The sequence below is a fragment of the Ahaetulla prasina genome, chromosome 2, assembly GCF_028640845.1.
Source record: "Ahaetulla prasina isolate Xishuangbanna chromosome 2, ASM2864084v1, whole genome shotgun sequence".
NCBI lineage: Eukaryota > Metazoa > Chordata > Lepidosauria > Squamata > Colubridae > Ahaetulla > Ahaetulla prasina.
The window spans coordinates 43188412-43216069 of NC_080540.1; the positions used below are offsets into that span (position 1 = coordinate 43188412).

General features: G+C 37.5%; 1 protein-coding gene across 18 annotated transcripts in view; it reads right to left on the minus strand.

Annotated features, from left to right (window-relative positions):
* FOXP1 (forkhead box P1) overlaps positions 1–27658 on the minus strand; it is a 755498-nt gene that overhangs the window by 49228 nt on the left and 678612 nt on the right. For 17 of the 18 annotated variants that reach the window (XM_058168786.1, XM_058168800.1, XM_058168793.1 and 14 more), the window contains 4 exons: positions 25400–25521; positions 22024–22093; positions 14672–14838; positions 2731–5318 (listed from right to left, as the gene is read on the minus strand). In XM_058168786.1, the coding sequence (XP_058024769.1) occupies positions 5174–5318; positions 14672–14838; positions 22024–22093; positions 25400–25521 (504 nt within the window). In that variant the 3' untranslated portion in view covers positions 2731–5173. Of the gene's footprint in view, positions 1–2730; positions 5319–14671; positions 14839–22023; positions 22094–25399; positions 25522–27658 lie in introns of those variants that run through there. The other variant, XM_058168797.1, reaches the window with a different exon arrangement.

The window sequence follows — 27658 nt, forward strand, 5'->3', positions numbered from 1 at the left end:
AAAATAAAATAAAAGGAGAATCTCATTACTGGCAGCACATACACATGAAGCACCATGCTAACAGTCTGACTGTACCATCTTCATCAAGGCTTATATAGGAAGGAGATAAGTCTGTTACCTACATTGGATTTGTGGAAAAATGTAGACTAGATCACCAAATGCAATTTTGAAGACTCAAGAATGAGGAATTGTTTCTGGAACATCTAAAAACTCTTATCCGAGTCTGTTAACCAAAAATGTACCAAAAGCTCTCCAAGAGTTTAAAACACATTCTCCCTGTTATAAGGAATGTAGCTTGTCAGCATTCTGAAAACTACCATACTTCAAAATTATTTGTTTAAAAACTTTGAGATATATATATATATATATATATATTTATATATAAAAAATATCTAAGGATCTGTATTATTTGAAGAATAATACGATTTATTCCTTTTCCCCCTACCCCTGATCATGGATATTACGGATATTACGGTTGGAATCTCCTAAAGGAGATTTTTATCCCCTTTCAACACCCCCCTCCCCCCCCAAAATCCTTAGGCAAAAGCCTTGATTTTCTTCCTCCTTTTTTCTTCTACTTTTGGTAGAAAACAGAAATCCGGTTAAGTATGAAGCATTTGAACTGTGCTGTTCTAATCCAAGGAAAGGACGGTCTTTGTAGAACGTGAGCTGCCTGCTTGTAGGCGAAAAAGTTATTTAGGAGGAGTCACCAGGAGTAGCCCTAGAGGCTGGGATCAGATTTTCCCTGCCATCTGGGGATCAACAAATAGAGCAGGAGTCTGCAGTTCTGCCATCTATTTGGAATCCACCCGGTCAGGAAAAACTTTCTGCCTCCTGTGCTGCAGCAGGAGACGCACACCTAATAAAGGCAGCCTGGCCAGGGTCAAGAGGGCAAAGAAAGAAGGCCCAACCAGCCCAGAAAGAGCTGTGGGATGATAAGATAGGCTTTGACTCATTCCTAACAGCAGTTTCACCTGATATAATGTGGTACTTCGGTTTATCGCGTTTGCTTTTCTGAGAGAAAAGGAAAACAAAAACAGAACCCATGTAACAAACTGTCTTTACATCTTGGCACCTTGTAAAGTATTTCATTTTATACAAAAGTTCAATATTTTTGACACTTTTCCATTATCAATCACTACTTCACTGATAAGCTTTGAAAGTGTGACCTTGGAAAAATCATCATGCAAAGTATTTACTGCAGCAGGAAAGAAACAACTTTTGAAACTTTCTTTTTCTTCTTTTTTTTCCCTTAAGGTTGCCCGAAAAGGCAGAGATGGGGATAACAAGAGGTGGAGAAAGGATTTAAAGAACAAATAGCGTGAGAACAACAAAACAAATAATAATAATAATAATAATAATAATAATAAAAAACAAACAAACAAAATCTCTGAAACAAACTTATACAAACATGATTTGATCTGTGACGGAGGGAGGGGGGGAAAAATAACTGCCTACTATGTTACAGTTCAGAAGCCAACAGGAAGGAGGTGGGGGGGGGAAATTACCAAATAAAAACAAAGAAATTGGGATTTTTGTCCCACATGTCAGCAAATGGCATCCCATAGTCTTAAAGCAAGGGTAACTAAATGAAATACATGTGCAGCATATTCCGCAATTCCGTTACATACAGTAGGTTTTTTTTTTTCCAAAAGCATTTGTCAAAGTATGGTTAATATAAAGCAGTTGCACAAAAAGCAAAAGGTGTTTTGACAAACATCTGCATTCCTTTGGAGGATTTTTTTTTTTTAAAAAGAGGACCGTCTTCCCCTTTTCCTGTTTTCCCTTGACAACCCACCCCCACCCGCCAAAAGACAAAAACGGGATCACAAGAGACACATTGGGCTATATATGTACAACATAATAAACCCGAGCCCAGAGGAACCACTGTTAGGATCCAAAGGGAGGCAGAATCTGAAATTTGTAAAAAATAGTGTAGTTTGCTTGATGTAAAGCCTGAGATCTCCTCTTGGTTCTTCTGCAGGGCAGTGATACCTGCAAGGTATGGTAGGTTGTTTTTAAAAATTTCTTTTCTTTTTTTTTTTAAATTTTGCTACAGTCTTTAGTCTATGCATGCAAGACATACAACTAAGTGCAATTGAGTGAAATGTAGTTTTTTTTTACTCATTCCCTAACAGTTTGAACTGAGGTATGCGTACTAACAGTTTCTCATGCTGTTATCTTTACTCATGTCTAGCTACACATGCTGAGAATGAACTAATCTACCAGATTTTTATCCCCTTTCTGAATACCAAGCTAACCAGCAAAACCACTCAGTTTTGAACCAAAGGGACAGGTCTTTTTTGTTATGTCCCTCCTGCTTATGGCCTGCACGTTATAGAGCTGCCTGAATACAGTGTGTTTCAGAACATTTCAAATGACTTACAGACTGCCCTCCTTTAACAAAAGAAAAAAGAAAAAGAAGTCAGAAAAAAAAACAGCTTTACATGCCATGTTTCCCCTCAAAAAAGACATCCCCTGATAATAAGCCCAATCGGGCTTTTGAGCGCATGGCAATAAGGCCAAGCGCTTATTTCAGGGTTTAAAAAAAATATAAGACAGAGTCTAATTTTCGGGAAAACACGGTATTTCTCTGTTGGCAAAAAAAGAAGAGAAAAAAAACTAAACATAAATTGCTATTTTGAAATTAATGGCAAATCCCACCCCCATTGGCCTGAATGGTACCAAAGTTTGGAGAGGAACAGAGATGTTATCATTTTTTTTTAAAAAAAAATATGAAACCCTGAAACGAAATGGGATGGGCAGAGACCAACACAACCATCACCACAGTCATTCTCAAATCTTGGGACCAGGTAAGCAAAGTTAAAAAGAAATGGCCCTGGCATTGGCTTTTAGCAAAAGTGAATAGGTCAAAACCCAAACAAAAGCATACCAACAATTTCTTCAGTAATTATGGTATGGTTCAGTTTCAGTCATGAGTGCTCTTTTGTATTTCGTGTAAACTCTCTCCGATTCAAGTCATTCTAGTTTTTTCCCTGGCAAAATAAGTTCTCCTCCTATATCCTCAATGTCAAGTGGTGCCCTTCTCAAGGTCTCATTCTCTAATTTCAGCCTAAAAAGCTCTCTCTTTACAGAAATACTTTTGGTCACTGTAAAGAAAAAATAAAAACAAATCAAAACGACAACAGCAAAAACTTTGGTTCAGCCATCTACTTGGTCTTCTAAATTATATTTAATAAAGGAGCAGTTTTCCTTCTCAGGTTAGCTGTAGCCCATTATTTTGTCATTTGCTTCGTAATTCTTTAACCTCCTTTGATCAACAATAAGAGGATATTTGGCTTTCATAAGATAAAGCATATAACAGAGAACATAATTTACTTTGTGTAATATCTTTGGTAACTTTAGGGGAGAAGGGTACAAAGTAGAATATAAATTAAGATCAGAAAGACTTCTGAAATTAAAAGCTATAGTCCGACATAAATGAGTGAATTACTGAAAAGTGGTTAGAGAATGAAGTCACTAGAAGTTTGGTGATCAAGGGGTACCAACATTGGAACTGCAGCTGTCTGCCCACTCTTGCTCTGAAGAAGACTGTTGTCGGCATCAGAGCTGGTTTGCCCACAGATTTCATCACTGTTCATTTTTTATACTGGTTGGTGTGATATTGTGTAATGATCTTATCTGCAATGGCAAAACTACTAACACTTAACAACTAATGGGCCTTATTGCCTTCCCAACGAATTGAATGCAACAACTTAAACTGATGGATGCCACCAATTAAATCTCAAACAACTTAACTTGGAAGAACCACCGTAAGTAATGTCCAATGAGGCATGTGGGCAAATAAGAACCTAATAGTACATGTGCTAACATACTTCAGAAAGATTTGATTGGCCCAGGAACTTATTTTAAAAAGTTAAATGCACAAAAGCCTTACACATTTATACTTCTTTCTGACAACATCTGTAGGGTGTGCACTTTCTGAAGGGGCTATCAATGTCTCCCTAAATATCCACAATTGCTGCAAATAAGGAAAAACCAACGGGGGTGGGTGGGTTTGAGGGGGAACCCACAAACAATGGTTTTATGTGCATGTGTATATACACACATGCACACACAAACATAGACGCTCTGTGGAATGACTTTAGAACCACATTCTACGGCTTTGATGCTGGTTTGTTCACTCTTGAATTACTGCCTTTCTTTCTGTCGTAAGATAACTTTGCACAGGTCACAGCAGCATTTTAGAACTTTTTCCAGAGTCGTGTGTGTGTGTGTGTGTGTGTGTGTGTGTGTGTGTGTGTGTGTGTGTGGCATATAGTCCAAAATGGAATGTTTTCCATAGCTAAAGAAAACATAATGGCATCTGAAGGAAATTTGGAATGGATGGCAGAAAAAGAACTACAAACAATTCAAAGAACATTCAGCTTTGTATAATAAACACACCTATTAACATTCATCACAAAAGTACAGAAAACATTAAGCCTCAAAAGGCCCTGGCCAATTGAGGCCTGAGGTCAGAACTTAAAAAGGTATAGGAGAACTAGGAGGAAAAAAAAAAAGAAAGCTATACACTAAAAAAAGAGGGTTTTTTTTTCTTTTAACCCTTTAGTATACACACACACACGCACGCACGCACGCACACACACACACACACACACACACACTCAAAAAGATTTCCCCATCCCAAATGGAAGCAAAAAAAAAAAAAGTAAAGGCAGTGATAATCAACATGCGATACTGTGCAAATATATTGTCCACTGAAATCCTTAAAATCTGGGTAAAGGCTTGATCTGCAATTGATGTGTACATGCTCAGCTTCATGTCTTCAGTGTCCCATAGTGGAAGATCTGCAGTCCAAAGTCTGCTGCCAAGTTGTGGATAAGGGAATTAGTGGAACACATTTACAACACTGATGTTGACTGTGAGTAGGAATTCCGAGTACCAAACAGGTCCATCCAATGCACAGAGTACAAATTCCTTTGCTTTGTTTTTCAACAAAAAGTAGAAAAATCAAAAATACTCCCAAATGGGATACTTGATGGCACTAAGTGTTAACATATTTTATAGCTGTCAGAATGGACCAAGTGTATCTTCCAGACTGTACAATGGCGGGGAGAGATTTCACAGCTAATTCTGAAAGATAAGGGTTTATTTTTTTTAGTCCCTCCCCAGGATCTTCATTTGCAGAATTAAAAGTCACAGACATTTTTTATTCAATGTCTTCATTTACATGTTCATCTTCATAATCTCTGTCGTGATCAAATTCCGGACTGTGGTTGGCTGTGGTGACTAAGGAGAGTGGGCCTTCATTTTCATCTGGATCTAATGGCTCTTCTTTGACATGCACGGGGTGTCTGTAAAAAAAAAAAAAGCACACAAACATGTACACAAACAGAAAAAGGATGGATGAGCAATTAATCTTTTTTTTAAAAAAACCTGTTTAGGTTAAAAAAACAGGTTAAAACAATTCAAATATATTGAATGTTGCATACTAAAAAAACTCTGTATTAGGAAAGTCAAGGATTATTTCTAGTGATTTCATACATATAACCTAGTGGAGGGCTTTTTTTTTCTCTCTGCCAACAATAGAGAAGAGCTGAACTAGCTTCAGGTTTTCTTTTAAATTCCCAATACATCCTTGGTGTTCTGAAAAGGTGTCTCATCCAAGTGCTACCTAGGCCTGACTCTGCTTAGGTCAATCAGTCTCACACACACACAGACAGATATATGTATGTATGTGTGTGTGTGTGTGTGTGTGTGTGTGTGTGTGTGTATACACACACACTGAAGATGTAGCACCACCACAAAGCCAAACAACAGCTATGCAGCTCACCAGCTCAAATCCCCCTGCAACACAGACTAAATTGAGCACAACCAAGCCCCCACCCAAACAGGACACACCCCCAGCCAATCAGAGCACAAAAAAACCTCCATCCAATCAGAGCACAGCCAAGCTCCCACCCAATCAGTTCAAACCCCCACTAGCAGTTAAAAGGAAGAAACAGCTGCGATCACACATTGCTCGACGAGGTCTCACTCATCATCTTCAGGTTGGTGCTTTCTGCTTCGTGCTTCTGTGAGCAAAGCGTGGTCGGAGCTGCCGTCTCTCTATAAATACTTATGGGGAGTATTGCTGTGAGCGGATTGGTTGGTTGTGTGGTTGCATCTTGATTGGTAGATGGAATGGGTGTTTGCAGATTGGTCAGCTGCCTAACAGCATCCTGTGTGGGTGTGGTCCTAGTCTTTTGTTCCTGACCTTTGGTGTTTTGGCCTCTGGAGTTCAACACTCCCCACCTCGACTAATCTGCAAACACCCACTCCATCTACCAATCAAGATGCAACCACACAACCAAGCAACCCACTAACAGCAACACTCCCCACCTCCCCATCAGTATTTAGAGAGACGGCAGCTCCGACCACGCTTTGCTCACAGAAGCACGAAGCCGAAGCACCAGCCTGAAGATGATGAGTGAGACCTCGTCGAAAAGTCACCAAGATACTCTCAACCTTATATGTGAAAAGACCCGAATATGCCAAGACCTACATATATACATATACATATATATGTATGTATGTATGTGTATATGTGTGTGTGTGTGTGTGTGTGTGTGTGTATGATATAAATAGGCAAAACATAGCCATAAACACATCGAATGATTACATATAAATGGGGACAGTAGGCACGCTGGTGCGCTTATACACGCCCCCTTAGGGACCTCTTAAGAAACATGAAATGTCTACGGTAGACAGCTTAAGGTAAAAGGTATGGGCATTTGCGAGACTAACAACAGGATCAGGTAGAGTGTTCCAGACATTTACTACTCTATTGCAGAAGTCATATTTCCTACAATCAAGAGTAGAGCAATTTACACTGAGTTTGAATCTATTGATAGCCCTTGTGTTATTACGGTTGAAATTAAAGTACTCATTTACAGGTAGGATTTATTTTATTTTATTTATTTATTTATTTATTTATTTTGTCACAACAGTATATATAAGCATAAGCATGAAAGTAACTATATAATATATAATCATATATATATAAGCATAAGTATGCAATAACTATATTGATTGGATATAATGAAAGAAAACAATAGGAGAGGAACGGTAGGCACCTTTGTGCTCTTATGCACGCCCCTTATGGACCTCTTAGGAATGGGGTGAGGTCAATAGTAGAGAGTTTTTGGTTAAAGCTTTGGGCATTTTGAGAAGAGACCACAGAGTCAGGTAGTGTGTTCCAAGCATTAACAACTCTGTTACAGAAGTCATATTTTCTGCAATCAAGATTGAAGCGGTTAACATTAAGTTTAAATCTATTGTTTGCTCTTGTATTGTTGTGATTGAAGCTGAAGTAGTCTTTAACAGGAAGGATATTGCAATAGATGATTCTATGAGTTAAACACAGGTCCTGTCGAAGGCGGCGGAGTTCTAAGTTCTCTAATCCCAGGATTTCAAGTCTGGTGGCATAAGGTATTTTGTTGTATTCAGAGGAGTGGAGAACTCTTCTTGTAAATTATTTCTGGACACGTTCAATTGTATTGATGTCTGAAATGTGGTACGGGTTCCAGACAGGCGAGCTGTATTCAAGAATTGGTCTAGCAAATGTTTTATAAGCTCTGGTAAGTAGTGTAGTGTTTCTGGAGAAGAAGCTACGTAAGATTAGGTTTAAATAATCTTATGAACTAAGCATAGGTCAGAACGTAGACGGCATAGTTCGAGGCTATCCAGACCTAAAATTTCAAGCATGGTGGGATAGGGAATTTTATTTCGAGCAGAAGATTTGAGTACTCTCCTAGTAAAATATGTCCCTCTCTAATGTATTGATGTCTGAATGAAATACAGTGAAGATTCCAGGTAGGTGAGCAGTATTCAACTATAGGTCTGGCAAAGGTTTTGTATGCCCTAGTTTGAAGTATAGCATTACCAGAGAGAAAACTTCGCAAAATAAGATTCTGTTTTTTAAATATGTTTGAGAACTTGGAAATACAAAGCGATAAAGATATTGATTCAAACAGAACAATAAAAAGAGTAAACCTTCTAAATTGCTTGAAATCCCTCCTCATTGTAGTTGTTATAGAATACATGTCTATGGAGATTCTCAATCATCGAGGTCATGGTTGTCCCAAAGGTGCTTTTCAAAAGGCAACTGGACTTTCTTGTTTTGGTTTTTCTTGAAAACGTTTTGCTTCTCATCTAAGAGGTGTCCCCAGTTCAGTTGTAGAATACAGTGTCTTCCCACCCACCCAGCCCTCTCATTTGTCACATGCACAATTCACACTCTGAAACTTAGCCTGGCTGCAAATAATGGACACACTGTGCATGTGTAAGAATGTTTGGGCTTCAAAAGAAAAAGAAAAAAACCAGCAAATGCCATAGCTCAAGGTTTCTTCTTGGGATTCAGAGAAAATGTTCTCAAGTGACACATTAGCTTGATTAATACAATCTTCAGATAAATAAATGAAATAAGCATGTGTAAAGGAAACCCATGGTTTATCAGCTTACTGAGTTTCTGGGGGCTGGGCTAATCATCGGTTACTGTGTGTTCTGCTTTTCTAGTTAACATGCATAACCTGTGAGAGAAGTCTCAAGAGGACGACCCCAAGTGAGGGTCTATCATTAATCAACTTCAAGCAAACACAGCAAAGAGACACCATGATACATGCTTTAAACTCCAAATTAATGCATATTTTTACAAACTGTCAATAAGGAAAGAAAAGCCCTGCCAGGAAACACAAACGGAGAGGAAAAGGCTCGCTCAACACAACAATATGATATGAAAGCAGAGTCCTAATGAGAATAATAACGCTGTCAGCTGTAAACAAGGCAGAACATGATCCTCAGCTCACGGCGGGCACTAAGGATGCACTAAGGAGATGAGATCTGCCAAATTTCTCATTACAGAATAGAGCATGAATAACCCACATGGGATCAAGGGTTGATTATACAAAACATTTGAAAAATGTTGTCCGTAAATCATATTCATAACAAACCCCTTTACAAATACAAATTACCTTCCCCTTGTTTTATTGTTTGGGTGGGGGGGCTTTTGATATGTAAAATGTCCCTGCCAGTAAGTGGTGTCCTCCTTAAGAGATTTTATGAAAGGAGGCTTGATTTTATTTGCAATACCATGTAAATAATTATAACATGACCCAAAAAAGCGAAATCGGTTTGTTTTGTAAATAGCCGTTACCTGCACCATTAGGTATTTTTTGTCAATCAAAACCAACTCTATTAAGTTAAAGAAAGAAAAAATGGTATGAAGTTTCATTTCCAAGATGTTTGCAATAGTTACATATCCTGAGTGGAAATGAAGAGACTCCCTAAACAATTTTTTTATGACCAAGAGAACGCCACCTCTAGAGGTCAAAAATCAGCTTCTCCCTGGGATAGTATTTGTTTTGTAATTGTAAAATGAGAGTGAATTGGGTCATGTCTTAGCACTACTGTTTTGATTTGTGCATTTCAGTGTTTCTATCATTTACAGGTGATTGTTTTGAAAAACTCCAGATGCACACTGACTCCTACCAAGGCAGAATCTTTTTCAAATAATTCTCTCAGTATAATCTCTTGAATTATACTTGAATTGAACTCCAGGGTGATGGTATTGACACAGAAAGTAGAAAGTACAGTGGAAGAACAACTTATAGAGTATTGAGAAGTGTTACTCGCAGTCTCTCTTTATGGGACATGAAACCCTTATGTTTATAAGCACAAAAAGGCATGAATCCCTAATGTTTACTAGTAGCACGCAAGAATAATCTTCTGTTATAAAAAATTAGTAACCGAAGCAGTTGTATTAGCTGACATATAACATATATTTAATTCTCTATATCCTTCTGGGTTATTTCACTGAACTCTTTTCTCTGCTAAAAGAAAGATGCAATATCATTTAGAAAATATGAAACCAAGGGAGGGGTCACTGTTGTTCATTAGGCAAAACATTTTCAGCACTTTTGAAAATTCTACGGCACCCTTACATTATAAAAATATTGCTTTCTCAGTGGCTTCCTATTTTTATTTTTTTTAGTTATCTTCCTTGGATTCTGTTTTGCACATTGTAGTTCTGGATTTGAAAAAAGGGAGGAGGTACTTAGAATTTCTCTGTGGGAACTTTTGAGGAGAATTCTTAGAAAACGTTTTCATGCTCACAACCTTGAAGGCAAGGGATTCCTCCTCAGTCACTGCTCGAAAGATCAGAAATTAAACTTTGCAGGTCTCTGCCAGCTCAAACAAGCTTCAGGTTAAACCTCCACATTTTAAATGGTGCCTGACATCAATTGAGTCTCCTGATGTACTCTTGGAGAACTTTAATATCCTAAACCAAGAGCTCCATTAGCATCCTGTACTTGTAGTAACAACAAACCCTTGAAGCAACAACACTTCAAACCATGGTTCCACAAGGACTGTACTAATGCTAAAAAAAGTTCTTGTGGCCAAACATATGTACCCAATATTACACTGGCAGCTTCAACAGAAGAGATGCTACAAACAATTGCTGACACACAAGAAAAAGGAAGCCATGGGGGGGGGGCAAACTGGACATGATTCATTCAAGTAGTTAAATCCAATGATTCAGTCTCATTTTAGCATATCACATCAAACTCCCAAATCAATGGTCCATCCATGATGGACTGTCACATGCCCCAGGAATCTGGGACGCATACTTGCATGAATTCTACATGGACCCCTTGTGGATGCCTTAGTCAAATTATGGCCTGCTAATGTGGGCACCAATGATAGTGACAAGAGATCCAGTTGACAGTGCTCAAGTGAGACCAGGGATGGCCCCAGGATAAAACCTAATCTGTTCAGAAGTTGTTAAAAACATTTTGGACTTCTGAGCCTCCACTCTGGCCTCACTTTTTACTTGCATTACCTCATGGATTGGGGGCTTATGATCATAGTTCCTATATATATATATATAGGAACTATGATCATAAGCCCCCAATCCATGAGGTAATGCAAGTAAAAAGTTTTTTATATATATATAAAAAAGAGAAAATTCACTCTTGACTGACTTAATGAAAAAAATCAGGGTTGAGTGACAGTAAGATTTCTGTTGTTGTGTTGGCTTGTTTAGTAGTTATGTTAACAGGCAGAGTTTGTGATAAAGGCTCGATCTGTTTCATTGCACCACAACAGTTAATAACAATTTAATTTATGGGAACAGTATTCCATTAAGGAAAATAAGAATATCACGGTAAAGGGTGCTCAACAGAAATCCGAGACAGCAAATAACAACAGCCTGAACCGAACACTGGAATATTATAGTTATCTATCCAGAAACACAAACTTTCTAACTGTTGAAAGAAATGTTACCATTAAATAAGTGCCCAAGCACAAGGCAGTCAGAGAAATATGGAGTATTTGTGGGAAATAAAATGCCTTACTCTTGAAAAATTCCAACAACCTAGCATTTCTACCAGTATTGTATTCTTGGCATGGGAAGAACAAAAATATTTGCGACTGAAAATGCCTAAAGAGAAAACATTCAAGCAGTGCTAAAATGATGTCATGTAAGGCTACTTTGGGAATGCTAATTAATACTGCACAAACAATCTCTATAAAGCCTAAATCTGTTCCAATGTTTTGAAGGTAAAAGACAATGTTAAAATTAATTATCAAAAGTGAGGATTGCCTTCTTTAAAGCTTTTTTTCTCAAAGCAAAACGATCACGTATTTAAAATGCTGAAATATCAAAGTAACAAGAATCTTAGATATTTTTTTTCTCCTCAACCCCCTGCCCAAAAAATTTTGCAGGTAGGAAACTTGTTATAAATAATTAAATGCTAATTATCTTCACAATTAATAATTAGACTAGCTTCAGGTTAATTTTTCCTACCTTTTGATTTAGAACTTTTAAGATACTGCTCGTTCACTACAGCTAATCAAAGCCCTATTAAAAAGAACAAAATAGGGCTGGCAGCTGACTGAAATGTAATTCCAAAGTCTTGCCAAACATTGTTTTGCTGGCATGAGACGTGACAGACAGAAACTTTATTTCGGTCGTTGACCAATAAAAGTACATACAATAAAACAAACAACAAAACTATTTCCTCACAATAAAAACTATTGGCAATAAAAACGATTGTGGGAGAAGCTTATTATCAAATGAGGCAGACCTTTGCTATTTTTAGAGAAATAAATTTATGTTGATCATTTAATAAATCAAATGCAAATAAAAATTATTGGAGTATTTCAGAAATGTCAATGTTCTTCTGCTGACTGCCAGCTGACAGCAGTTCAACTGTCACCGGCTCAAGGTTGACTCGGCCTTCCATCCTTCCGAGGTGGGTAAAATAAAATGTAACCCAGATTGTTGGGGGCAATAGGATGACTCTGTAAACCGCTTAGAGAAGGCTGTAAAGCACTTATATAAAGTGGTATATAAGTCTAAGTGCTATTGCTATTCTGAATTTGAAATGCCGTATTTTAAATTTGAAACATTGGAAATAGTTTATTTCAACAATTTGCAATGTTTCAGTTATCAAAATGCCCTGTTTTGAGGATAACACCGTGGTTTCCAATCTGAAATGGAACATTTTAAATTTAAAGCAATTCAAATTTTGAATGATTTGCACTGTACTACTATGAAGCTCCTTAACTGTAGAACTAGGTGCTTTTAGTTGAAAGAACCTGATGCATGCCAATTTCTCCATTTTTCTAGTGGTGAATTTTTCGGCACATGTTGTGGCATGCATTTTGGAAGCAAAAGTTTAAAGCCAAGTGCACTTTTGCCATAAAAACAGTACCATGTATTACTATTCTTAGGCACATGTTTTTTTGGAAATTCACCGCAAAGTCTTATGAGCTTATGGATATTTCCTATAACTGAAGTCGTTGTTTAAATGGAATTCAATTTTGAAAATACCAAACTAATTAAATTGGCAATATCACTGACAAAAATACATTTCAAGATCCTACTTATGTCCCAGAAATTAGCCAAGGAGACATGGTAGGTTCCCAATCGGCTTTATTTTGAGATCCCACTGCAAGAAATCATTTGGTGCATTGAGTGACCTCTGGTATGTGTTTAGTAAGGTAGTCCTTGACTTACAACCACAGTTGAGACTGGAACATCTGTTGCTAAGCAAGGCAGTCATTACATGAGTAGAACCCAATGTTATGACCCTTTTTGTCATGGTCATTAAACTAATCTGGCTTCCCCCAATGACTTTGCTTGCTGGAAGCACAGTGGGAAGATTGCAAATGGCAATTACTGCAACTGTCGCAAATATAGCCACAGTTGCCAGAATTCAGTGGCTTAATTCTAATCATGGGACAATGGGGATACTATGACATTCCTAATTGTGAAGACTGGTCATAAATCATTTTTTCTGTCATAACTTCAAACACTTGTTAAGTGTATGATTGCAAGTTAAGGACTACCCGTACATTACCAGCAGTATGTGGAATTTTCTCTTGATCTCTTTGTAACTTGAACTGATGCACGGGAGGGCTTTGGTAAGTAGCACCCAAAAGTTTGTGAAACAGAGTAAACACTTAAGGAGAAACACACTGTTGACTGTTGTGAGAGTCTGTACGTCTATGCTACGTAGTTGAAAGACAACCCCTCCCCCAAAAGGCACTTAACTGAAATGTTGTCTGAATTTGAGGACAGTTTCAGTGATGCCACAGAAAAAAGAAATATAAAACATGGCAACAAGACATTTTTATGGTTCATCCCTAATATTTTCTATACTCAAAATTTTCTATTACCGAGGAAACTCATTATAGCTACTAAAGCCCCCCTCCATGAGGGAATATAGTAAGAAGATCATTTCCTAGGAGGGAGGGGATACAGTCCAGAGGAGTAAGAGGCAACCCAGTACAGATACCACATGTGAGAAAAAGAGGGTGAAGATAGCCATTCCTTAATAGTTCCCAGAATATATTGTAGATAAGTAGTAGAGTTCTCAATCTGGCAAGATTTTGTCTGTATGTGTGAAGCTATAAAGAATTCAGCTTGGAAAATTCACCACATGTCATTCTTGGTTTTGGGCCTGACAGTCAGTAATGGAACTTCATATTAAAGGACTGGAACTGAAGGACACTGCAGACATTATAAGGCCTTTTCTCTTCCCTTCCCTTTTAAAAAGAAATGTACTTGGGTAATTTTTTATTGCTATCCTGTGGTGTTGGGAACAAAGGACAAAATGACAAACTGGATTGCCAATATGATTCTAGATGATCTGTGCAATCATCTAGAGAAGGTCTATATCAGAGGTGAAATCCAGCAGGTTCTGGAGAACCGGTAGCAGAAATTTTGAGTAGTTCGGAGACCTGGCAAATACCACCTCTGGCTGGCCCCCGAGTTGGGAGGGAATGGGGATTTTGCAGTATCCTTCCCTTGGAGTGGGATGGGAATGGAGATTTTGCAGTATCTTTCTCCTGCCCCACCCACCAAGCCACGCCCACAGAACCAGTAGTAAAAAAATCTGAATTTCACTGGTCTATATATTCTAAGTAGCTGCTCTGGCTACTGTTACTATTATACTTTATAAGTGATGTATATTATTGGACATTTTTAAAATGCTGTCGATGCTCATGGGTGGTACACAAACATAAATTAACATTTGTTTATCCTTATTTTACTTCAAGATCTAATAAATGTTTGAACTTTAGAATCTTAATTCACTGCGGGTGGGGTGAGGGCAGAGTTAGGAGAAGCAACACCACACCCAGATACACACACTCTACTTACATTGCTTGCATAGGGGAACGGCCTGGACTGCTATCACTCCCATTGCTGTTCGCATGCTCCATTGCACCATTAAGATCTTCCCGCATTGCATTGGCTAAACTGCCCAGAGTGGGGTTTCCCATGGAAGCAGTAGTGTATAGAGATATACTGTTTTCAGCTATTGAAGCCTATAAAAGAGGGGGAGGGGAGAAATCGAGACAGGAGCATTGAAACAAGCACATATCTGTACATATACCACCCATCACATCCAAGTTACATGACTTTCATTTTCTTTTTCATTAAATGCAAAGGATAAAATCATAACCTCTGTATTATTAATTTCACCACTGGCATAGCTAAAAGTTCATTCATCTCCAATTTTTATCTAAAAGTAATTTCATCTCTATCACCAACACCAATCACATATTGTACAGGAAACAATTCAAATGGAATTTTAAGAGGAAAAAAAACCACCCCATAATACAATAAATAGTTAACTTAGCCTTGCATGGTTTTAAGCTTTCAAGAAGGTATATCGTCACATACCTTGCAACTCTGTCCTGATGTTAATTTTCTCCACCAAGCTGGATTTTGCCTCAAGAGGAAAGGACTACTTTTCCTCTTAATGTAAATACTAATTTTCAATGAGCCTTCCCCCCCCACCCAGCAAAAACCCACATAGGCAGTAAAGCAAATATATTTGATATTTGCAAAACTCCTAGAAAGGTAGAAATCTATGTATTTAATGTAAGACTGGCTTAGTTGTATTCTAGCAAGTTCCTTGAGGAACCCTGGAGTATTCATCAGCAAACAGTGTTCTTGTGATACAAATCACCTCCATTTGTTCTGGAATTTGCATTTACCGATTCATTGCTCAAAGATCAAGCAACAAAACTTAAATAAGGCAGACATTCGTTTCTTCTCCCCACAATATCTGTTTTTTTGCTTACATGTGTTCTTATGCTCTTGGTGATACTGACAAAAGTGACCAGAAAATAATTCTTGTTTGGTACAGATAAATAGGCAAGCCATCCTTAAAAGCAATGCATGGTAATACACCTTTCAACATCCTAATGTATTAATCCACAATCAGCAAGGTTTGCACAAACTCTAAGCCCTGGTAAAAACCGCAGCAGTTACCTTTATGTATCATGCTAACCTAAAACCAAACACAAATCTTTAGCATTTTGTAGGAATATAGTTTAGCCTAGTTTATTTAGGTGAATATTGCTTAATTCTTACAACAATCCTTCATATCCAAAGGCTTTCTAAAATATCATTTAAATGGATGAGAGAAATCAAAACCAAGGCTGCGATACGGTCATCTTGAAGAAGTTTCAAAAGCTTCAAATGCCACAAAATGCAGCAATAGCTTGGCCCCAATTATTTTCCACACTTAATTTACAGCGTTGATTTTAGATGTTAAAATCAACCACCCTGTAGTGGGGCTATCTGAAGGATGTCCTCCTCAATAAGAGCCTGTTGCGATGTTAAGAGTTGCATCAGTGATCCTACTGAAAAAGTCTCCATTTATAGAAACCTGTTTATTGGATATGAGGAAGGCTTTTTCTATGAGCTGATCTCTGCAATTGTCATGACCCTCCCTTCTGTCAGCTTTTGAAAACTGAATGGAGATGTATTTCTTTGACACGGTATTATGCAAGGATGTGGCTATAGTTTAATATGTAGTTTATTTTAATTGTGTTGTGTTTATTAATCTGTTCTTGCAGATTAATTTATTTCTCCTCAATTTTGCCAATTTTCAGGTGGAAAATCCAAGACATTAGATACAGCTTTCATGTCTTTTCCCAGCATAGTAGGAAAATTTTTGCGTGACTGGGCATATAGGTGCATATACGTGTAAGTAAGATAAAGAAATTATTGAAATGCATGTTCAAGCCTCCCATTTTCCCACAAAAAAACTTGTAGAAAAATAGGTAAAGCAGAAAATAAGTAATAGTGAAGAACGTGGTTGTTTCATAGTTATCATTTTGTACAATTTAAAGAAGTAAAAATAATAATGAAGGTATGGTAATGTGTGTATAGAAAGAAAAAGAGTGCATAAAAGTATCTGTTTTGCCAATATTTTAACTGTTAATTATTTTAATGACCATTTTTAATACATTATTTTTTCTCTTTTATACGTTCTCTTTTAATTTATAGTAGGCATTGAAATAACCAGAAATATATAAATTCAATAATAAAGAAATAGTAACAGGAGAAATCTTCTGGGGAATGGAAATATGATGAGTGTTGCTTTGCAACACTTAAAACACTGAACCACATGTGAACTACCTTCTGTGTACGGTTTGAATGACAGGTGAATTTATAAGCCAAGATTTACATTTTCCAACAATCCAAGAGATGGATATTGACTTTCCTCTACTGGAAATCCCAAAATGAAATAATTATATGTTCCCTCTGGAAAAAAACCCTATTATTTATTTGGAATGGTCTACAGCACAGCTCTCTTAACCTTTTTAGACAGAAAACAATCATATAATAGAAACAAAGGAGAAGCATGTGTAAAATTATGTTTCTTCCCAAAGTAAGTCTGAGAAAGAGCTCCTACAGAAAGTTGTAAGGTTTTAGTCTTTAAGTCTTTAACTTAAGTCTTTAGTCCTTAAAGTTTAGAGAGAAAATGAATGATGAAACCCTTTTGTCAGGTAATTGTAATCAGGATATACATCACAAAATAAGGTTTTAAAAAACACCATTTGCAGATTAGTCCTGCATCTTGAGATCTTTGAAGCTGTCAAACATGGATATCTCCATCCATGGAAGTTCTACTGATTTTTCCTCAGTCTTTATACTACATCTAACTGGCTTCCTTGTATTTCTTGGTCTCTATCCAGGCCAATGAAAGACACAGCAAAATATTTGAGAAATTAAGGAATATAAAACATATGCTTTTGGTAATACGAAAAATAATGAAGAGTCCTTCATGCTCTCTGAACTTGGTTGCTTTCTTGCAGACATTTCATTACCCAAACTAGGTAACATCATCAGTTTAGAGCAGGGGTGTCAAACTTGTGTCGTCACAGCATCGTCATGTGATGTATCGGGACTTTCCCCCCCCACCTTCGCTAAACCGGGCAGGGGCATGGCCAGCGTGTGACGCATCTGGTCCGCGGGCTGTGAGCTTGACAGCCCTGGTTTAGAGAAAAAATGAGTCATGCACTTTGTACTAAAAAGTAATTTATTTAGTAAAAGCTGAAATAGGAAAAACACTTGTTATTTTTTTTTTCCTTTTTCCAAAACCACTAGTGGACATAAGGCAAATTCTGCAGAGATGCAGTGAGATAGTAATAGACAAATCCTTATGCAGTGAGATAGTAATAGACAAATCCTTATGACATTTTGGATATGCTCATAGTTATTAATCTAGAAACTCTGATGATAATTTTTCTTCTCTACGACCAAATCCCCCTCCCCCCCCCAGGTTTTTCCTAAAAATTTCACTTCCAGATACCCCTCACATGCACATCAAAATGGCTTCTGAAATGTTATAAAGTGAAAAAAGCAACATGCATTTGCTTTTACAAATGTAAAAAGAACCTTCCCACAAGCATTATTTTGATGGTTTCTGTTTTTCTTTAAGATGTGTATTAATTAGCAGAGTCAAAGTTCTGGAGAGTTTTCTTTAGATAGAAAAAATAGAACAGAGTTTTCTGAAATGTTAGTTTCATCTAGGAAGGGATAGCATTTACTGATCTGAATATTGTAGAGCAGGACAGCAACCTAAGCTTAACATACAAGCAGTTAAGAATAGAAAAACAGGTTCAGAGATCTCTTATTCATCCCCATGGTTTCATCTTCTGATGTTCTGAACAGGCCCTCCTCAACTTACGACCACAATTGGGACAGAACATCTGTCACTAAGAGATGCAGTCCTTAAGCAAGTTGCACCTACTTTTTCAATCTTTTTTTTTTTTGCCGTAGTCATTAAACACATCACTGCAGATTTACATGAATCACACAGCTGTTAAGCAAATCTGAATTTCCCCAATTGAATTATTTTGCTTATTGGAAGCTCCCTGTGAAAATAGCAAACGGTGATCACATGACCCTGGAGGACCGCCACCATATAAAATACATGTTGGTTGCCAAGTGTCTGAATTTTGATCACATGACCACAGAACCAGTTAGTCACTTTTTCCAGTGCTGTTGTAACTTTCAATAGTCAAATGGTTGTAAGTTGAGGACTACCAGTATCACTATGGCTGCTATTCCCTTCAACTCACTACTAGAACTGCTCCTGGTAAAAGAATCTGGGGAAAAGCAGAAGGAGGGGTTTCCCAAAGAAATTGTGCTATTAGGAAACTAATATAGGAGATGCATTATTTCACAAACAGGGCAAGAAATAAGGGAAATAATCAAAGGGCATTTTCCTTGGCTTTGAATGATACTGTTGGTTAGACTTTCAAGTAAAGTTACTATGTATTGAATTGAGCACCAATGAAACAAGAGAGCCTGCTTGCTTAATTAGCTGTGTTTGCAGTAGCGCTTTGAATAGAGATGCTAAAATGAAAGTTGGCGTTATTGATATTATTGGAGTCCCAAGTGGCTGCCAATTGGTGATGAATGCTAATTTCCTATCATATATCAGCCAAATAGTTGTTGCCTGTATAATTTCAAACAAAACATCTGTTGTCTTTTGCCACAGAGAGTGAAATCACCAGTACAAAATGGTTTAAAAGCTACCCTAAATTAGTGCTTCTTTCAAATGAGTGGGGCCACAAATTAAGGACAACTAAAGAGAGAACTTTAGTTCTCTTGCTCCTGGAGAGGAAAGCTATGGCAAATCTAGACAGCGTACTAAAAAGCAGAGACATCACCCTGCCAACAAAAGTGCGTATAGTCAAGGCTATGGTTTTCCCAGTTGCAATGTATGGCTGTGAAGGTTGGACCATAAGAAAGGCTGAGCGCCAAAGAATCGAGGCCTTTGAACTCTGGTGCTGGAGAAGACTCCTGCGAGTCCCTTGGACTGCAAGGCGAACAAGCAAATCAGTCCTAGAGGAGATCAACCTTGACTGCTCTTTAGAAGGCCAGATCCTGAAGATGAAACTGAAATACTTTGGCCACCTAATGAGAAGGAAGGACTCACTGGAGAAGAGCCTAATGCTGGGAAAGACTGAGGACAAAAGAAGAAGGGGACAACAGAGAACGAGGTGGCTGGATGGAGTCACTGAAGCAGTAGGCATGAGTTTAAATGGACTCCAGAGGATGGTAGAGGACAGGAAGGCCTGGAGGAACGTTGTCCATGGGGTGGACACAACTTCGCAACAAACAACAACAGCAACAACAACAAAGAGAGAACTTGGCATTGGGTCATAAGCTCATTCTAACATACTGCTTCTTCATATCCATCAAGCCTGAATCCAATATCAAATTGTGTCCCGTTTATCTTTGTGATTGACTTTTCTCAATTTTAGTGAGAAAGGGAGTGACGATTGGAAGCCTGTATTTTGCTTCCTTTATAATTTCTTCAAAATAATGCTGCTTGCTAGCAGCATACAGTGTGAACTGAATTGTACTGACAGTATAGATTTTTATTTGATCCCCCTTTGTGCAATATAAATTTTTGAGGGGTCTTTGGTACTGTCTGAACTTGGTTGTTTTCTTGCAGACATTTCATCACCCATGATTAGCACCGATGATATTACCTAGTGTGGTAATGAAATGTCTGCAAGAAAACGACGATGTTCAGAAAGCACTACGGTCCCCTCATTTCAACCCTGAGCTACAAACATTCTCCTTTATTGGTATGAAATGTTTATTTGATCTCACTTTGTATACTTTGTAAGTCTAATATGAAAATTCCACTACTTCCCATTGCAGGGATATTTTTTTTTCAGTGATGACACTATAATAGGACCGAAATTAATGTTATATTATCACATAATATAAGAGGACTGGAAAGATGACGACAACAACACATGTTTTAGAACTAAAAACACGAACTGCTCAGTATGATAAGCATGTTAATTGAAATTAGTCACATAGCTAACACACGCTGAAGGAACACTGGATCTCTTCATTTTTGCCTTTCAGCCTCATGAATGTAAAATGTGCTCGTAATCTTAATGCTATTCCTCAGATGAAGCTTGTCTTTAAAAATTGCACTCCGCAGGACTCAAGGGAAAATAAGATCCTAATGAATGGTATTTACAGTTGCTTCATTTACACATGCTTTCATTTGCTTTTCAGAAGTTACTACATAAATTAAAGTAATAAATGAAGATGTAGATGGTTACTTATTTTGTAATCAATCTACTTTCTGGTTTAGAAAGGGAAAAATGCTACTACATTTTTACAAATATCGGTATATTCTCATGACCTGATTTCAAAGGAAGCACCACCACAGCCTTATTTTTTTAAAAAATATATTGTTTTTAAATTAAGAATCTTAATTTATCTAAGCAATTTTCTAGAGACATGCTACTTAAGTCTTTCTGGGTCTGTCTCATAAATTGTGGGGATCTTTTATCAGAGAGAGCCAATGTCTTTACTATGTTTAATAATAAGAATTTGATGAATAGGTTATAAGCTTAATTAAGAAATAAAACTTAAAAATGGTATAATAGTAAAAATAATAATAATAAACAATCAAATGATAAAACACACAAAGAAAGGAATGCAAAAATGAAAACACATAAAAGTCTAAAGTTAGCTGAGAAGCATCTCTCTCAGCAATGATACCTAGAAAAATAACTTTTGATTCATTTTTACCCGCTTGTAAAAAAGTTGTAACATTTGTTTATGAATATATAAACCCTGACCCCCTAACATAGATTACTTAAATATTGGCTTAAAAATATTCTTGAGATCAGCATCACAAAACCGACATCCCTTTCCTTCATTTCTCATGCATAACATCAAGTTTAGCTATTTAAAAATTTAGAATCATACACCTAGAAAACCCTTTGAAGAAGAAAAGGAATATGTGCATATGTGTGTGAGGATGAGGTATCTACTTTCCCTTTAAAGCCACGAACAATAGAAGGTCATGTGACACCCTATCCTATCATTCAGCACATTAATAGCTGTGCTAGAGTAATTACACTTGTGGTATTTTTGCCTCAAGTGAAATTCTGAAATAAGAGGATGGAAATTATGATACTGCTGATAAATATTAATAAGTGAACTTTTAATTTTTTTGCCACAATATTCAAAATGCTAAGCATCTAGCTAATGCTGAAACAGCCTGGGATGTGTTTGCCTCCAGGGACCATGATGCTTTATGCACTTAAGAAAAAAGTTTAACGGAATTAAAATTTAATATCTAATTAGAGCAAGGCTAATATATTTTGAAACGAATACAGAAGGCACACATGCCTATGTGGTGTATTTGCCACGCTCATTAATCTTACCTGTAAAGCAGCATTGAGAGGTGAGCAGTAGGTGTGGCTGGTCTGCATGTTTTTAATAAGTGAGGGGTTTCTGCGCAAGGAAAATATATTTGAAAAGAAAAAGCATACAAATTAAATGCAGTCAACTGTTATACTTCAGGAAATCAGTTTCTTTCCTACGTTACAAAATATAGTAATATCATAAAAATACTATTATTTCCTCCCCAATTTTTAAAAATTACTTGACTGAAAAACGGAAAAAATTTGTAAACTTCACCAGTAAAAAGGCAACCAGTTTTTCAGAATGAAATGTTTTAAGTGCCCTTAGGTTGTCTTTTGAATTATTTCCTGCTGGAGAGGACCTATATATCTTCACAACTTTCTGAGCAGCAGGTGTTCACAGGGGTACTTTTCATAGAACCAAGAAAAGTTTTTTTCTATGGATGGGGAAAGAACTGCATGTATTGCTCCAGACAATGTGTGTGTATTGTTTAACTTTTCTTCAGATTTCTTGCGATTGGGAAGACAGGAAAAGCAGGCAAAGACAAGTCCCTTTAATATTGGCAGGACTCTTTCTGGCATATTATTTTCCTACACATCTTATAATGAAAGGACAATACAAAGTCATTTATGGCTTGTAAGAAAAATAGCCTTTCGCATCTGAAACAGCTCCAACTCGTTGCTTATGGTAAGGAAGCTATGATCCAGACAAGCTTACTTATTTTAAAAGGAAGGAAGCTCCCCCTGAACAGTGATTGCTCAGTCAATGCCCTGAGGAAGGAGTACGGCTTTATGGGTTGTGGGAATGATTGAATGATCCTATTGTACAAAATGCAGGAAATCCAACAGAATTATCCATCCTTAAATGAGAATGATTGAAAAGCAAGAGAGCCAAAAAATATCACAGACTTGTTCAGAGAACAAGTGGGGAAAGTTCACTGCGGTGGACATGCAGGAAACTGGTTAGGGAATTCAACTCACTCCTGTAAATGTTCTGATGGGTCCTAGGATACAAAATTAGGACTCTTGTCCCATGAAATGGTATCTAAATCAGGGTCTCCAACCTTGGCCACTTTAAGACTTGTGGACAGCTTTGCTGGCTGAGGAACTCTGGGAGTTGAAGTCCACAAGTCTTAAAGTGGTCAAGGTTGGAGACCCCTGATCTAAAAAACTAACCCATAACACCCATCTTAACGGTCTATGTCAGTGATGGCTAACCTTTCTGACATCGCGTGCCAAAAGTGGGGGGTGCACTTTTGCATGCGCAACCCCCCCATGCTCCCACATATGCACGCACAACCCCCCATGCTCCCCCTCCCCCCACATATGCACATGCGACCGCCCGTGGCCCGTTTTGGGCCTGGTAGGACTCCCTGAAGCCTCCTGAGATAAAAAACAGGCCGTGGGGGCACGCTGCACCCCCGCAGCCCATTTTGGTGTGGGTGGCGTACCGTTCCCTGCCCCCGCGCATGCGAACCCCCCATGCATAAGTGCATATCTCCTATATGTGTCTCATCCCCATGCCAGAGACAAATCAGCTGGCTGGTGGAGCTGAGCTGGGCAATGGCTCGCGTGCCCACAAAGAGGGCTCCACGTGCCACCTGTGGCATGTGTGTCATAGGTTCGCCATCATGGGTCTATGTCCATTGATTCATTGGGACTTGCTGTTCCTTTTCTAGAAGTTAAGTATCCAGAAGCATTCGCTATTTGAGAATGCTGCTTTTATATTATTCAATCATTTATAGTCTAATCTATAACTACAGGGCTGGTCATTAAGAAACTGAGAAGGTGATCTAATGTTTAACGTAATAATAACAACTATCTGTGTGTTTTAAATGTGGACCTAAATTATTGATTGTAGTAAAAAGAGAAAGGGTTGGGCTCTAACATGCTGGAAGTTCTAGTCATTGAAATAAATGGAAACTAACTTTTAATTTCAAAACTAATATCAATTTCAAAAGGATTTAAAAGCAATTAACACATGCATAATCCTATGCACGTCTTTTTAAAAGTGAGTTTCATGGCTCTAATGTGTCTTTTGTTCAAGACTGTAAACCAGTTTTTTCACCAAGTAAAGCATAAAAAATAGTTAAGAATATAAACCTCAAAACCTATTACTGGAAATCCTTTCTTTTCTTCCTAGAGCAAGTTTTACTCAAGTTTTAAAAAAGCAATGCTTGCTAGTCAGTGGACTCCACTTGATGACAATTTAATTCAGACTTAGTAATAAGAATGCTAGTCCTCAGAGAAGAGCAGAAAATATTAAAATTTTAAAAAAGGGCCATTCTATCCTATACTGGGACTCATATTGTGCTTCTGAATCAGTCAACAGAAAAATATGAAAAAAGTAAAATCTTTGAACAGTTTTCAAATATTTGAAAGTTACCTGTAGTTAGATATATAGTATTACATTATATACAGCAATGAAAGAAATATAGGACAGCAAGAATGACTTGAAAAATTTATATATACATTTTATATATAAAAATTATACATATAAAACCCAGCCTAACACCATATAGTTTATTACAATATTAGCTAATAAAGAATTTATCAGTGTCCCTGCACTGAAGCAAATATGACTTATAAACATTTTATAAAATGTTAGCGTAGGCTTTTTCAAGAAGCAATGCAATGTATGTACAAGCGTGACATTTAAATTATTATTATGATTATTATTATTGCAGCAAAGGCAATGCCACTATTTTGTGAAATGCAAGTCTACATGAGATGAATACACCATGCAAAGCAAAAGCAACATAAAAACAAAAACTGGGGGGAAAAAATTAGTGCACACACGCATACACACACAAAGCAAGTAAAAGCTCTTACTGTGTAACAAGCTCGCCAAAGTTTTCATCGGGGCAGAATTTTCGAGGACGGCCTCGTTGAATATGACGGCCACGTTTAAACTCTTCATCATCAACAGTCCAAAAGGACCCAAACTCATCCTCTACTCTGATAAAGCACTTATGCAGGGAGAGGTTGGTGCGAATAGCACCCTGGGATAAGACCAGCGGCAAACGAGATGATTTGGGAACATAGGGGCACGGGATCGGGGAAACAGAACAGACATCAAATACAGGGAAAAGGAAAAAACAGAACAGAACAAAACAAAAAGAAAATAAAATGCCATAAGCCTAAGCAAATGGATTGTGAGGGTTAATATGCATTGCCACCTACAAGCTTCTAGCATGTGATGCAGAACAAACACCAAGCAAGCAAGGGCAAAGGGGACTGCTGGGCATACAAATGGTAATGATGAAATGCTCTCTTGCTGCTTCACCTCGACTGGGCCGAGGTGAAACCGTCTGGGTTGATCTAGAACACCATCTAGCAGCCAAAGCTTCTATGTTAAAACTAGCTAGGCTAAGAAGTTCAAACATGGTGGACATACCCACTGATCTTTTGTGGCCTTCGTTTTTGGAACTCTACTTCATCCACTGTCCATACTGCCCCTTTAACGTTTTCTACTCGCACAAAACACTTGTGAAGGCTAAGATTATGACGCACTGCATTCTGCAGCAAGTATAAGAGAGAAAACATTGGGAAAAAAAACTTTCCATGAGAAAAAGAGTCTTAGCATTGTCAGCCGGCAAGTCCCCCTTTCCCTCATCCCGCCCTCCACACCGGACAGTATAGGTATAACTTGTAAGATTTGCAAAAGAAAGATCACGAAAACCAAAACTTGATTGTTCTTGTTAAATTTTCATGGCCTGGAAAGTTAAGAAATGTGAAGTAATTCTATATATTAATAGCATGGCAATCCATTTTGGAAATGCATCCAACCAAAGTCATGTTCTTTACCACTTCTTCCAATTTCTGTTCCTCATTACTAGTGTTAGAACTATGAAGGGGATGATCTTAATATCCCGTAATATTCCCCATTTGTGGTTCAAGCATTGCTATTATTGTCAGAATTATGAAGCTTGTCATGTTTCTGATGACTTCATTAGTTGTTAGTTTAATTAAATCTTAATTGACTTTTTAAATTATTTATTGAATTTGCACACCACCCAGGTCCCAGAAACTCTGGCTGGTCCACAATTTAGTCTTAGGCTGAATTCATATGGAGACCTGTGAAGTCCTCCATTATAGTACAAATATCGAACTTTATTTCTACCATATTAAATGTCTTATTCTTTTCATCTCTAGCATCGGATTTATCGATTTTCAGGATAATCTTATCCTGGAAATTTAAACAGCCTTGGATATGTCTAAATGATTATAATCAGCTTTCTAACAAATTCTACCTAAATCATTCACAATCATTCACAACTGATACCCTTTAGAAAAAAAACAAGCAAAGAATGTATAGGTTGTTAACTCACATCTATCAATAGTCAATGGGGTGGCTACTTTACAGACATAATGCCAGGGAAATATATTGACAGATGTTTAAATAACCTAAAAGGCTAAGTCCCTTATTCACAAATTCATGTCTACATAGTGAAAGGCTTTCTAATCATGACTGTCTACATGCACTGTGGAAACCAAGGTTAGGCAAAACACATTTATCATATTAATTAAAACAGTAGAGGAATGTCTGAGCCACAAGGGGCGGGGATTCCAAATCATTTCCTATTTGCAGTTCTACAGCATAACTAATTTTCTCACTCTTGTAGCACATCTGCTTCCTCAAAAGAGGCTAAAAAGACAATCCATGTTCTTGAACAAATGCAGGGTTACATCTATTTTTGGCAGAATATTAATAAATCACCAGAGAATCCTGTCATTATGTAGGTAGAAACTGGTAAGGAACCATGAAGCTTGTTAACCACTTCTGCTCATGACACATGACAATTCAAGTCTTCAATGAGATAAAATCTGTCCCTCGATTCCTACGCCACCATTTCCACATAAGTAAGGATTCTGACAGTTTGACTATTTCACTTCTGAAAATATGTTTAAGAATGGACAACAGTATTCCTCCCAGGCTACTGTTCTTCAGTCAGGGGAAACCTGCGAACAGGGTAGTTTGTCTGTTTGTGTGCGCATGTGTACAGAAGGAGTGCTGTACTCAAAGCAGCACATGGGAGAGGGGGAAGAATAGGGCACAGAATTGGATCAACTGCATTTTCAGATTCATAATAAAGTAAGGGATTACATTTATATTGTAATTCCATAACTGTCTGTAGGAACAAAACCATGCAGACATTCACAATCCTTTCTTTCAATGCTTTTGTTGATAATGAAAAAGAAGATTTCTTTCTTCTCTGAATGCTTTTTTGAATAGCTCCCAATGTATAGAAGGAATATAGCCAGGGAAGCAGAATTTCAAGGCTGTGTATGTGTGTATGTGTGTGTGGGGGGAAATGTCATAATCGGCAAGAGAAAATACCTATATTATGTATGGAAAAAGAAAACAATACAACATGAATGCAATTCACCCTCAAATCGAATTATATTCAACTGCCTAATAACTTGCTCGTCAGTTCTGCAAGATGAAATCAGTGAGAATTTATACTTATTTGCTCTAAATTTCAATTTGGACCAAGCAAACTTTGTATGATCTGAACTGTGATCCAGAAGACCTGACTTACATTCATAGTAATTGCATGCCAAATCTTTAGACCATCCTCAGCTATTAAAGGGCAAAAGTAGTCCTGGATAAAACTGTTTTCATGGATCCTTATAATACTATGTCAAAATCTAA